Genomic DNA, 14,997 nt, shown 5'->3' on the forward strand with positions numbered 1-14,997 from the left:
AAAAAATTTAAATAGCTGCAATGGTTTCAAGGATTTCATCAGCATCACTGCTCACTACAGTGCTGTGCCCTATACAATAAAGATTTAAATTATATAAAAATGAAGCGTGAATGCATTTGGCCTGTTCCACAGATATTCACAGTTTAACCATTAAACAAGCATATTTTCAGAGGCTCCGGTATTGTTAAAGACTTCTCACAAACATGTACAAGCCCCCACTCCCACACAGGTACACCAGCATTACAGAGTACGGTCTATTCTCGTTTAGGATCACAAAAATCACCAGACAATCCAAGGGAAGGTCTGACGCCCTCTCTCACTTTCAGCACTGCCAAAGAATTGCACCTTCAGCTCCTGGTTCAGGAGTTTAAAACTGATACAGGTCTGGTTGGCATTCTGTAAATGGTAATTAAAAAAAAAAGTTAGGCTAAAAATAAATGGTACTTTGCTAGATATAGCATTTGGCTATTTTTGCAGGTATTCCACCCAATGGATGGAGTTGCTCCTGCTAGGCTGAAAGCAGCGGAACGAGAGCAAGGTTGTCCTCTTGTACTGAAAGCATGGGACTTAAGCCACTGAGAATCCTATGTCCTTTCCCCAACAGGAAATAAGATTTTCCATTCCTGTATATTCACCACCACCACCTTTAAAAAGAAGCTGTATTACGTTTGATACACTAAACCGGCTAAGCCTTGATGTGCTACAGATTGATTTTCTTACTGCTATCCACATTCAGACCACAAGATAAACACCTTCCTTAAAGAGCTCTATCTCTCATCCTTTGGAACTGCTGCAGTTTACCATATTAATCAGTAGCAGCCACTGCCACAATTTTGAATATCCATTTGAATAGCTTTCACACTCTGGACATTTTAAATTCCCTTTAGGGAAAAAAAAAAATAATGAAGTGATGAACAAAGCATTTAATAGCTGAATGAATGAGTAGTCTCAAAATTATAAATACAGTCTTCATTTGCTATCAAATCAGTCTCCACTTGGAACTTTCACTAACAAAGCAGCCTCTGTTGGGGAATTATTTTTTTTCTTTTTTTAAATCAACAGCACCAGCAAAAGTCTCACCATAAATTCAGTTATACCAGCACAAGTGCTTTGGCCTGCTTTGCTCACCAAATCAGAATAAGGTTTTGCTGCCAAACAGTGCTTGTGCCACAGTAGCTTGGAAGGTTATAGTAGCAAGAACAAAGCTTTGGGTGTATTTACCTGTAATAGAGCAAGTTCTGAGCTCCCCTCCTGCAAAGGGACAGGCTCAGCTGCATCTATAACAACTACATTTGTCTTCCACAGCTTAACACGTCTCCCAGCAAAAGCTTGCAGAAGCAGCATGGACGAAACACTCCTTTTATTAGATGAAAGGGATGCTATCTGTGGCTTGTGGGTTTGTTTTTAATCAGTTTTCAATACCCACATTTTGTTAGTGATTTATGATCTCAGACCCAAGCTATTGCGTAGGCTGCACACCAGCAAAGCCAGTGACACAATTCGGGCAGATCCTCTTCCTCTCTCTGCAAACTCCCCTCAGGCACAGCAGATGTGCAAAGCATGCCATCCTGGATCCAGTGACAAGCTTGCCACTTAAAATCTGTTTCCCTTTAGCTTTAAAACCCTTATATCACCAAAGCCATTAGATGATACAGATGACTGTCCAGGTTTGTTTGGTTGGTTGGTTTGGTTTGTGGTTTTGTTTTTTGTTTTTTTTGTTTTTTTTTTTTTTTTTTAATTGAGGCTATTTTATGATCCTGAAATGCAGCTCTGAAAATAAAAGGTGTGTAATGGAAGTGTATCAAATTCATTAAGCCAGTACTTAGCTCTATAGAAAGCCTTGGCAATCATCCCTTTTACCAAAAGGTGTAAAAAGTTGACATAGTAAAATTAAAAAAGGTATCATCAATAACCAAAAAAGTTTCAACCAGTGTTAATAAAACTCCCTTTAAGTCACAACAGTTTCAACAGGCGAATAGTCCCAATACAGGCATTGTAAAATAATAAATTGACTCCTATCCAAATATTATCAAATCAGTCTAAAAATGACTCATCTACACTGTTGTCATTAAGAACACATTAAGAATTCACTTTGTCATCAGATGCCGATATTGTTGCTCCAGAAAGTGTGGAGTATTAACTGCGATTTAGCAATTAAACATAGGTTTTAAAAAATTGGTTTGTCAATATTAATGCAAAAGATAGTTCCTTATATAGAAGTACTGTGCTTGCCAGACAAGTAAGATAATACTTTAGGTATAAATCAAACAAATTAAAGCAGAATTATACCACAGTTTTCCTTGAAGACTTAGGGTTTGTGTGTTGCTTCTGTCAATGTTTAGCAAACTTAAGAAGCAGAACCTTTGGTTCTTCTAGTCAAGTAAAAATGTTCTCATGTAACCACAAAAATACAACTTCCAGAGAAAATGGAAGTCCATCAAGAAGTCCACTTTCAATAAAACTGAGGTAGTACTGCTCTTTTATTACATGATGTATAAGAGATTTAGATACAAATCGTCATCTACCACTCAGTTGACTGACAGGTACAGTAATTTTATAAAACAACCCCAACATTTAGTTTGAAACTCCAAAAAAAGGAATGATCTGGACTCATTCACTAAGAGTTAGCTTAAGATGGGAATTAGCCATATTACAAAAAGCTGTTGCTTATGTTGTTTTTTAGAGCCTTATTACTTGGGAATTAATGCATTTATAGTTAACAGTTAACACTGCTGTTCATCTTGGTATAAAACCTTAAAATTATTACAGCCTAAAATTTCAACAATGTAAACAGCACTACACACAGTACAGACCTGCCCTGACAGATGTAGTATGAAAAACTTAATCTGGCACTGTATAATTTAGCAATGTTAATTTAACCTAACTAAAAAGATCTACATTGTGCAAGAAATATCAGACTTACTTATACTAATCTGAAGTCTTAAAAAAAAAAAAAAAAAACCAACAACAAAAAAAAAAAAACCAACCACGCTTAACTTGTAGCCAGGGTCAAATATTTCAGGGCAAGAGTAAAAGGAATAACCAAAATTAAGAAAGTGCCTAAAACATGATACAGCATTTTAGAGCCCTTTCAAAGACAAGGCAGAAAAAGGTGTAAAGTAGAAAAATCTGGAGCCTCGGTAATTTCCAGAAACATCCAGAGTTTACATTTCATGAAGGACAACAGGTTGCTTTTGTCACTGCTGCTTCGCCACCGCTAAGTCTGTTCCTCCGCACACAGGCCCTCTGTGTCCGAAGACGTAATACATTTGGTTTCCTCTTCCTTTTTCCTTCGCTCCATTTCCCACTCCACAAAGGTATCGAAGAGACTCGGCCAGGCCTCGTCCTCGCTGTAGTTGCTAAGGTCCGGTCCAATCACCTGAGTAAAATTTAGAAACATGTTCCACGTGTCCCGGGAGATTCCCTTGATTCCTGAGGGGTTCTCGATTAGGAAGTGTAACCACTGGTCCAAAATGGGGGGCTTGTTTTGGGTGAAGACTAATTTCCAAAGGGCAATGGCTATTTCCCGATGTAGCGACCTCTGTCCTTCTTCAGAGTCCAGGCCAAACTGGAAGGTGAAACGATAGAGATCCTTGAATTTATCTTCCTGCTTGGCTTCATTTAAGAGGCTGGGGAACCTTGCACAAATACCGTCAATGCTGTCTGCGTTTATTGCTTTGCAGCCTTCAAAAAACTCCTTCCTATTAAGCAAGAGAAGATAAATTAGTGTGAGCACTTCCCACTGACTTCATGCGCCGAATGCTTCCCATCTCTGTTCAGCTATGTCAAATTGGAAGGAGGTTATTTGGACAAGACAAGGTACACTCTCAGCCCAGGTGGCACAAAGATTTTCACAAGAGGAGCTACAGGAAAGAGAGACATTTCCAAGCAGTTCCTCATATCCTGAGGAACGTGTATCCACACGTACCCCTCAGATCTGCTGGGGCACTGTTAGCATTTGAAAGATTTTGCTGTCTGGCTTTCTGACTACTCGATACTACTACATCCAGTGCCTTTCACATTAAAAAGTGAATAAAAAATTCACCACAGAAGAAATGCCAAATGTTTGAAAACACCACATTTACGCACTGAAGCGCCATATATAAGCCAGCTTGATTCAATATTGCCCACGTCTAAACACCCATGCTCTGGGCAAGCTGTTCTCAAGGGACAGAGCAGTTCACTGGTGGCTCTCCTGTGGCTTTTGATTGCTCTTCCAGCCTGCAAAATAAAAAGGGTGCCAACGGCAACGGTCAGCAAGGCACCTGCCGAGAGAGCGGAAGAGAGCACGGCATCACACAACACAGGCTACAATGCCACATATAAACACTGCTCAAAGCACCAGTCCTATACTAATTAGCCTACTATAATCTGGCCAACTGGGTAGATGGTTAGCTCTGATTTCTCCGAGCCATGTAAGCATGTGTTATAACCAGCCAATGTTAACCAAAGCCAGCAGACTGACGTGGGATGGGCTGGAGGGAAGACAGGAGAGCACTCAGGAGAACAGAAGACCGCATTGCTTTCCTTGATGGAAGAAGTCAATCAGCACCCGTATCATGGAGCATGCCCTTAAACAAAGGTAACCTCTCACCACTACCTTTGTCCTCTCCAAGAAAATCAAAACGACATTAATAAAACTCATGGTGGTTGTGCAGAATCACAAATGCTACTTGCAATTCCTTTACCATGTTAGTAAATACCTGCACCATCAGCCTCTAGTAAATCCACATTTGCATTCCAGAGTAACTTATCCATTTGACACACACCCACATCCACAAAGACTCTGAAGCTGCTGGAGCAGATGCTTGGTTCAGGGCTCAGAACACCAAAGTAATTTTGAATGTTATAAGCTGAATAAAAATAGGTAGCGTTACTCAAACCAATGTAGATAGACCAAAAAATAAAAAATTAATTCTCTCTCAGCAAGTCCCTGTAGAAAGTCTTTATTTGCTCTTACCTGGACACTGATAATCAAAGTTGGGGGGATGGGGGGGAGGCTGTTGTAGTTTTGGATTTGTTTGTTTGTTCTGGTAAGTTTTAGCTGTTCTGTTGATTCCTGTAGCATCACACATGCTATAAGCCTGCACATTGACCCCTTTGTCCATAGGACAGACAGCACTTCAAATACCAATCACTTGTCAGCCTGTATGAAACAGTACCAGTGTCAAAAACCTCGTGTTTCCTTCCCTCTCTATGCTTTAACAGGATTACTCTTGGAAAAAGACATTAAGTAGTAACACTGGTTAGGCAGGAATTCTTAGGAAGCAGTCTGTCATTCCTTCACAGAATGATAACAGAGTTGGTAGCAATTACTAAGGAATCTCACATTACTTTAAAGTGAAAATTAATTTCAGTGTCCAATCTCATCACCAAGATAATGCTGGATACAGTAAAACTGTTTTCAGTAAATCAAGAATAAATGAATGTCTACAGAATCTCACTACGCTGTTCATCATTAGCGGCACAATGTCCAAAACCACATTTTTGGTTCTGAAACCCACTGTGAGGGGAAGAGGAAAAGAGGGCAATACAGAGCTTACCTTCTGCAGTGGTAGGAATTAATTTGATCAAAATGCAAGTGTTAGAAGAAATAAGTAAGTGAAGCTAATGAAGCTGTCTCTCCAACATATGGATGACAGGATATACTTTAACATATGAAAATAATTACAAGTTCTACAAGAACTAACCTTGTAAATTTGCACATGGTAGCAGCCTGGAATTTCCAAGCCAAAACTAGCACTTTAAATTCAGTGGGATCAACACAGAGGTCATTGCAAAATCGTTCCATTCCTTCTTCCAGTATGGCATCTTCCCGTTCATCCTTATACCTCCTAAATAACTCCCCGATCCTTTGGAGCGAAGATTCTTCTGCGCTGGTAACACAGTCTTTCTTTGTATCTCCAGAAAACGTCGGAGGCTGACTAGACTCTACAGCAGCGTCTGTTTTCTTTGTCCCATTCACAAGTATATCTCCTGAAGATTTCCCGCAAGCTGAGCCATGGTCGTCTTTGTGGACTGCACTTCTCTTACTATGAGACTTGCTGCCAGATTCCCTTTCCCCATTTTTGCTGCCAAGGGTAGAAGAAGGATTCTTGCACTTCGTGACACACTGGCCCATGATGTTGCAAGCCCAGCCTCTAGAGCGGTCCCCTTGCTGTCGGACACCCTCGCAGCTGCTCTTCAACACATCTCACCATGCCATTAGTGGCAGTCAACTAACCTGGAAAACAGTTTCAGAGTCAAATTGCTGTTTCTCCACAAAGAATATTGCAAGTATTAAATGTGGGATAACATTCGCCAGTAAGAGACTGACTTCAGGATATTTAAGTTTTGCGTACTGAAAAGGAGTAGTGTACAGAAGGTTGGCATATGCCATAAATTTCAGGCAATTTCAGGCTGTTTTACCTAGAAATCAATGCAGCTCACTCAGTGGCTGCAGTATACTAACGGGTCCTAATAAAGGAAATTCCTAAAATTCTTACTGTAACATAGGTTACAAAGAGGTTGATTCATGTACAGGCTTCATCAAGACAGACTACTCTAACCCAGAAATATTTTAAAGGGAACGGTTTTTGAAAGTATACCCACATTTTATATATAGAATATAAAACATTGAAACAAAGCAGTGGGGGGACGGACAGACGGGGACACTGAAGGGACAACCTGGCAGAGCCTCAAGCTTAGATTTAGACTGTACCTTCAGCAAATGGGCAGAAGGGGGTTGGGACGGGAGGGAGGGCTGGGGGTTTTTTTTGGTGGAGTGGGAGTTGCGGGCTTGTTTTTTTTAAACAGAGTTTGGAATCTAGATTTTTGTTCTTAAAACATACACAAAGTGTGTGTGCAGAAAGGAGGCAACACTCACTTTTTATGCAAGATGTTGTTAGGAATTATTCATTGTTTCAAGTGGGCTCCTCCCTTCAGGTAACGAGACAGACAGGAGGAGGGGGGCCTTTTTAATGAAACTTTCTCAGACAGACACACATGCAGATAAGAAGTAGTAATTCCAGTTCAGGAGGTTTTTTTAATCAAAATTAAAATGCCAAAATTATTTCATCATACTCTGTTTTTATAAAACACAGTGTTAAAGCCTTGCATATTTGGAAAAGATATTTTACCCACGGAAAAGGCTTCTTAAGCTTTCCCTATTAAAACCAAACTAACACTCTGACACTATCCTATCAGCATGCAGTCACGCCGTGGCCAGTCCATTTCTCAGAAACATCAACTCCAAGAAAGCAATTGCTTATCATATTTCTCCTTTACCCACTTATTTGCATTTCACCTCCACTGTCAGTTAGGCAAAAGCCTCAAATAAAAAATTGGGTTTGCTTTGTCTTTGTTTACTGCTTCCAGTTACCAAATTAGAACAAGAAAAGAAAGAGATAAAAATTTTAAATGAAGAAATAAAATAGATGTTATGTCAGTTTTTCTGTATTCTTTCTTGGGGAAAGCTCTTCTGAGACCTGTTTTAAGCTCTTAACCAGCTTGGAACAGCAGCACCAAGTGCAGATGAATTCTCCAGATATTAGGATTACAAACATAAACCTTCTCTCAGCCATTATACCTGTTTTGGCAAAAGAGCACATACACAGTTTCATGAGAAAAAAAAATATTTTTGCTAGTACAACAGCCAAAATGCTGGTTTCAACTACCTGGCCTCCCTTCCCCTACCCAATCCCTTTTTTCAAGCCTATAACCTACAAACAAAACTAACAAAAATCTACTTTTAAGCAGCAGAAGGAACAAACATCTGGTACCTCCTTTCATCAAACTGCTTTAAAGATGAACTTTCTAGCATCATTTTTATAGGCAAGTAAAGTTCAATTTAACATTCAAGAGTAATTTTTTATTCATTTGTATTTTAAAGGTTTCATTAAAATATGCATTTCCACATAAACAACCTAAAAGACAATTTCACTGGTCCTTAGTGCTTCACAGCTCTCTGTGAATTGCAGCGTACAGCCTGGCACTGGTTCCTGTGCCGCCGTGCGTCTGAGCAACATCATCTTCTCTAGTCTACACCAGTCATTTTTTCATTACACCAAAACAAACAGGATATTATTAGGCAGTGTAAATTACTGCTTAGTGATTAATTCCCAGATACCAGTCTTCCTTCCTCCCCCCCCCCCCCGTTTAAATTAATCAGAATTCAAATGCTCGATCTACACTAATTCTTGTTCTTTCATCAGTTTTTCAAAGGCAGCTAACACTACTTTGTCTAAGTCTTTCTTTAGAGAGATGCATGCAAGTAAACAGAACAGAATAAAAAAAAATCCTGAGTAAAAAAACCCTAGTATTAGAGTTTAAAGTAGAGTTTAGCTAGTTTATGGAACTTTTTGCTCAAACACATAACAGCAATTATTAGCTGCTGGGGATTTGGAACAGCTTTTCCCTATGGGCAGGATAAAGAACAGCTGCCTATTAGTGAATGGTACTTTCCTCTAAAGTAGCTGGTAGTAGTTGAATCACACAGCATAATGGACAGAGATTAATCCAATTCACTTTAGGAATCCCAATTTAAAGTTTAAAAAAAAAACACAAAGACAGTCAGTTTGCAAGACTAACTTACATATTCTGTCCATAAATTTTCCTAACGGAAGTGATTCATGCTGTCATGCTCCCTAAGCAACAGCTTGTATTAATGATGATAATCTAATATTCAAGTCTACAAAGTGACATCACCAATGTGATGAAACAGACAGGGTTTACTGTCATTTGCTCTCATGAAAAGATGGCATTACAATAATAGAGGGAAAGTCAGCCAGCATTATTAAACACCTGTATGCGAGGAAGTGTCCCAACAGCTGTTTCCAAAAACCATTGGAAAACACACTAACATTAACCCATAGAGTGCAAGCTAACCACATCCCCTGCAGTGTACCCCTCTAACAAACACGTTTTTTGTACTCCAACCTACTTGCCTTACAAGGAGCTGACTTCTGCTCCTGAACAGTCACTGCCTGGGCTTTGCTAGCACTGCTCTTCCCTGCAGTAATGGAGTTCTTCCTTCCTCCTCCCTGCCGAGGAGGTTTTCAGAGCACAATCCTACTTGTTATGAACAAACGCTAGACGATTACTGAAGTGCAGTTGCTGCAATTCCTCACTTTTCTACTACAGGAAACTTGTTGCCACGTGCCAGATACTTTGAAGCATTCTACCCCAAAAATAGCAAAACCAGCTTGGAAAATAAAAAACCAGACTGCATCTGCTGGCAGTTTGCACATGTATCTGGTTTTGTAAGAGAAAAGTCTTTTGGTGCTCCATCAGTTACCCTTTTATAAAATGCCTTCATTGAGCTGGATCCACTTCACTTACTAGTCACCTCCGCTTCCTACATGACTCAGGTTTCAAGGCATGAAAGGAACAAGAGCCTCGGAAGGAGATAGAAACAAGTGGGAGAACTTGGCCCTTTTGTTAAGGAAGGCTGGAGAGAGGATCCAATTGCAGCATCAGTGTTCAAGGAATATGAAAAAGCACTCTCAGGAAAGCAAACAGAAATACTCATTTAACTACAGAGCAAAGCAAATGTCAGGTCTAGGTAGGTCATGCCGATTACAGTTAAGTGAGCACAAGGACATGCAGAGGATCCCAGCTGGATCGGGAACTACAAGTATAAAGTTCTTGTGTACACAAAGGTTATCCTGGATTTGTGGCAAAGCACCAATTCCCAAAAAAGATCAGATCCCAAGAGCAAAATTACTGTAACAGGCTTGTACAACATAACAGGGAGACACAAAAAGCAGTGCTGACCACTAGTTTTGCCATTCTACTAAAAAAAAAAATAAAAAAAATATCAAAATTCAGGGCTAAGGTTGGAATGTACTCAGCACTACAGGATGCAGTACTCCCAAAGAAGTTTGATTACTCAGACAAGTATTGAGCAATAACCTACAGTAAATATGAATCACCAAGATGCCCATGAGGCCATCTTCCACATAACAGGAACTGCAAAGCAGAAATCAACAATGATGTTCTCTGCTCCTTTCTAGAAGGGAGTAAGGAACTGGAAACGCAGGAAGACTAGTGCTGGTGAATACAGCCATTTAAAGGAAAGCCACCCTCTAAGAACAAAGGATGTGTAGAACCGTATTGCCCAATACATTAAACGGAAACCTAGAGAAGATTAGAAAGACCTTGCTAATGCTTGGTGGGGCGTTTTGTTTTGGGGTTTTTTTTAAGTGCTGTAAGGAAATTATTTTTTCTCCACTTTCAAGTGACCTGATCACACGGAACCCAAGATTTGAAGGGAGCAAAACAACAAAGTGACTCAGTAATAATTCTCTGTCATACAAGCACACCATGGCACAGTTGAAAACAGTGGCACTGAAATGGGTGAGAGCTGACAGGAGGAAAGAAGGTGCAACGGAGATATTTAAGTAACCCTGTATTTTTCTTTAATGACCAACAATATTGTAGTAATAGAAATGATTAGATACATCCAGAGAATAACAACACACAGCCAAGCATTATGCCGTTTAATAAAGTGTTGCATCAGAAGGTATTTACAATGAGTTTCAAAACACAGAAAGTATCAAGAGAGAAGAGGAAAAACATCTCCATACATTCAAGAACACCTCAAATACAAATTTAGGGAATCTCATAACAATAGGGGACACAGCTCAGCCAACCATTAAATCCCTTCCCAAGTAGCAGTTCACTAGCTAAGGCAAAGACAACATTGCTAAACCTCAACCCAGCCTCAACTTTTCACAAACACTTGAGCATAGCCTGTAACAATTTTACAGAATTTCACTATGCATTATCTACCTTTTAGTGGACAGCAATACATGACTTCTAAAATAGCTCAGAGTAGGGAACAATACCATAGATGCCCCATCTTTTTCCAGTTCTGAACAGATATACACAACTTTCCATTGGGGAGGGATGAGAGGATCATTGCAACTGCTGAACCAGAAGCAATTGCTGCTCTAACAGTTGATGCTGGGCAAGTGATCTTGTAAGCAAACATCTAATACTTACATAGTTTCAGCTACACAGGGAATCATTCCACTAACTTCATAGCCTCCTTCAGGCTCCCTGGGTTCCACATGGAATGCTGTAAGACAAAAGACCACACAAATCTTTACATTTAGAAGGGGCTATGAAAACCATAAAACGCACCAAATCACTTAGAAGCAACTATGCATTTAATAAAACACTTCATAGTCAAAATCCATTTGTTCAAAGAGTCATTTTATAAAACTACTTCACTTTTTGACTTACAAAGTAGCATTAAGACCATTAAAGCTGCATTGTCATATAAAGCATAAATCAGGTACTGAATACAACAGACAAGTTCAAATGTTTGTTAGGAGTAAACACACACTTCCAGATACTTTTAAGGCTTTCAGCATGGGAGAGTTAATTCCTCATTTCATGCACTCAAAGCAAAACTGAGGACATGCTATCATTGTCAATGCATGTTAGCTAAGCGGCTGTTTAATCTGTGAATGCCAGACAGCTGCTACCTAGCAAAGCATAATTTGGGTCTAGAAAAGTAATTCTCTTTTTTCATTCTCTAGCGCATTCTTTTCCATGTTTGTTTTCCCATGTTCAGTTGAGCTGGCTCAACTTCACTTCTCTTATATTCCCAGCTCTGCTATATAACTGCAAAGCTCTGAAAAGAAGATGACAGACAAAGGAATGTCTGGTTTGTGTAGCAAGAGCTACAACCGCAGCACCTAGTCAACACCTCTGTTTGTATCTGTTGTATCTGTTTGTATCTGATCTAGAAAAAAAACAAACAAGAAAGCTCTGGCAAAGCTCCTCTGCTCTACCATACTAACAGAAACACTAAAACATCTTGTTTTTACAGCTCTTAGTACATCTAAGGAGCAGACAGGTGATCAAAAGCTGCCTTTCTGCATACTTACTTTTTACATGAGACCTACTTCTTAGGAAATAAGTGGTAACATCAGCGTGTTCTGTGTTTTCTTCAGCAGAAAGTAGGGAATGGATGTAGAGAGACAACCATGAAACACCTCCTTATCACACATGTCAATCTCCTCAGAAATTAAGTTTTCCCCAAACGTGGATTAGGGCAAATCTGACCAACAAATAAAGCCTAGTTCACATCAAAGCTTTTAAAAAAAAGCTTTTAAAAGCCCAGGGAACAGCATCCAAAATGCTTCAAAACCCCTAGAAACTGTCGTACTTTCACCCGTAATACACACAGAGCAAAAACATATCTCTGCTGATCCATTTTTAGGCATTTACTTTTGAGATGGATAGTCCAAAAAGCCTGCTTCACTCTGGGTTTAGATCCTCCACTTCCAAACCTCGTCTTCCACACAGACAACAACCTTTTTGGCCCCTCTGACAGCCTCACAGCTCTTTTAGCATACATTCCTGCCGAAAGGGACGCCCTGTGTGGGAAGCACAGCCACCAGCCAGCTTAAATGTGTACAGGAACAGAGGAGTTCCTGCCTCTATCGCAGTGGAACCACTAGCTTGGATTTCTTTCTATTTGACCATAGCATCCCATGAATTTCAAGAATTTAAGAAAATGCAACATCTGGCACTTCTATGTTAATTTCTTTTGGCCCCTTGCAACTAAATAATTCCTTTTATAAATCACTGGGGGAGGAAAGAAGAGACAGGAGGGACACAGGGTGCTGTGCAGCCTCATTCCCCCGGGAGCCTGCTTAAATAGAGGAGAGGCAACATCTTACACTTCACATTTTAAAAACCATTGTCATGGCAGCTTTATGCAACAAACTAACTACTTTTCAAACAGATTTGTATTTCTTTGTAAGAAATCTACCATCCACCAAATCTAAATTTCCAGTTGACTACAGCACATACTGGAAGCAAACACTTAGTTCAAGTTCAAAAGAAGCTGAATCTGATGGAATTCAGCCCTACCCAGCAAAAGCCAAACTTTTTCAGGTTGTTTGAAGTAGTTTCCACATTGGCTGACCCGTACACACACACTCTCTGGAGCCAGGAGCCAGAAATTTTAACATCTGTTAGAACCACTAGCTACAGTTCTTCCCCCATTCTAACTACTTTTATTCTACCAAGTTGCCCATTTCACCTTTTTTTTTAATTTTTAATGTAGTAGCAAGTGCGTGACAACATAATTATGGGATGTGGAATAAAAAGTTCGTATGAGTTAGCAGTTAAAAAAACAAGCTCTTCAAGTCTGCATTTAAAGGCTGTCATAGCACAGCAATGCGTTGTGGCTGACTTCATCCTAAATCACACAAGGTGACTGCGGCGGGGGTGGAAAGAAGCATCAACACTTTCGTGGCACAGGTTTTAATTCGGTCCTTGGGTCAGGGTTACAAGGTATAGCCGTATGCTACGATCACCAAGCATCCCCCTTTGCTGGCACGTGAGGAGCGTCACACTACAGTAACTCAGAAAAGAGCCTGCATCATTCATTAGCGATCCCACTCAGCAGTCCACTGGGAAAATAAGTAAATAGCATGCACCCTCAGGATTATGGAGGCCTTTGTTTTGCTCACCTGCCTCTTTTTGCACCTGTGTCTGACTCTCCCCTGTGACTTTGGCTCTCCTGAGCACTGGTGCACGGAGGATCACACTGCAGAAGACTGCAGTGCCAAAGCTGCTATCACCCTCGACATGTCCTCAGCAGCTTTTCCGGGGTAAAAGCTGATAGCGTTCCCACAAAAGGCAACTTTCTTTGCTTTTCTGTGGGGAATCAGTGAAAAATTAGTGACATCGTTTCCCTCTTCAGCAGGCAGAAATTGAGAGGATCAGCTCTGCACGTGGATGATTTTAGTGTGCAGTTAAGAGTTTTATAGTACAGTGCCAGAACACTTGGTGAAGTGTTAAAGCATGAACGAAGCTTTGGTCAGCAAAGCCATCACGTTATGGAAACTGCTTATTTCAAGTCACAACCTGCAACGAAACTTTCTCAGCCAAAGCACTCCAACTCCAGCACAATGGGCACATTATGGGGTTTCATTAGCCCAGAAGACACCTCACCACTTCCCTAACCAAGCGCTGTGCAAGCACCAGTCAGTCACACAGATCTGCTCTGCACCTCTGCTGCAGAAATACATCTATGCAAAATTACTTCAGAGGAAGCCTAAAAGCAAGAGAGTCCTGCTGCAATTAGTTAAAATGAATTATTAGTTTGTCAGGCTTCCTGCAGTTCAAACACCTTTCAGTGAAATACAGCCAGTTTATGATTTTGGGGGAATACAGATGGGAACTTTGTCAATCTGTTCCAAATCAGGATAACAAACTATTTCTGATTAACCTCACTTTGAGCTTTGGAAAAAAACCAGATTCATAAATCTGATCAAACTGGGTAAAGTTTGTCTCTACATAACACACCTGTATCAGAACAGATGCACAAAAAAGGGACCATGCAGAGTTTTGGCTGCCACTTGGCAGAAGGCTAAGTGGCAGTCAATGGGAAAACCAAGCCAGACAACGTGTATGTGGGAAGCCCAAATTCTTTCTCAAATGTGATGTGGACTTCTTTGAGAAAGACCATACCAGAAAGGCTTAACCAGTTTGGAAAGGGAAGAGAGGGGCAGGTCCAAAAATACCTAAAAAAAAATTCAAGTAACAATAGATTCAGAAACTGCTCCACCACCTCTACAGTCCACAATGCTGGGCCAGCTTTCAGCGCCAAGAACCAGAGCTATCACCAAACCTCTTCCTAGAAGAAGCCCCACAGTCACCAGGAAGCTAGCAAAAATCTCTTAACAAACAACTGCACCTTGACATGGTGTGCTGTGACTTCAAGTCCAGGGCTGGGATGTCCAGATTTTTCCATTCAAGACTCTGGGCAGAAGAAACCTGCTCTCTGCACTCTTGGAGACACCGTACTAAGACACAGGACACGACACCACATTTCATGTTCAAACTCCAACAAGTTTAAGTCTTAGGAAAAAATGGAATAGATGTTTTGGATCTGTAGTTCACTGTGTGCAGCTAATTATACAAGGTTAGCTTAAGAAAAAATGAATAATAGTGTGAAAAATTATAGAGAAAGAGAGAGTAAAAGCACCTTAC

The 14,997-nt window shown here is 40.3% G+C and overlaps 1 protein-coding gene across 5 annotated transcripts in view; it reads right to left on the reverse strand.

Annotated features, from left to right (window-relative positions):
- DCUN1D3 (defective in cullin neddylation 1 domain containing 3) overlaps positions 1-14,997 on the reverse strand; it is a 28,544-nt gene that overhangs the window by 6,507 nt on the left and 7,040 nt on the right. For 2 of the 5 annotated variants that reach the window (XM_049791252.1, XM_049791254.1), the window contains exons 2-4: positions 10,984-11,059; positions 5,691-6,223; positions 276-3,701 (exon numbers count right to left, since the gene is read on the reverse strand). In XM_049791252.1, the coding sequence (XP_049647209.1) occupies positions 3,218-3,701; positions 5,691-6,121 (915 nt within the window). In that variant the 5' untranslated portion in view covers positions 6,122-6,223; positions 10,984-11,059 and the 3' untranslated portion in view covers positions 276-3,217. Of the gene's footprint in view, positions 1-275; positions 3,702-5,690; positions 6,224-10,983; positions 11,060-11,876; positions 11,899-13,472; positions 13,660-14,701; positions 14,902-14,997 lie in introns of those variants that run through there. The other 3 variants (XM_049791253.1, XM_049791255.1, XR_007504529.1) reach the window with 3 other exon arrangements.

Source organism: Accipiter gentilis, chromosome 33 (genome assembly GCF_929443795.1).
Source record: "Accipiter gentilis chromosome 33, bAccGen1.1, whole genome shotgun sequence".
Classification (NCBI taxonomy): Eukaryota; Metazoa; Chordata; class Aves; order Accipitriformes; family Accipitridae; genus Astur; species Astur gentilis.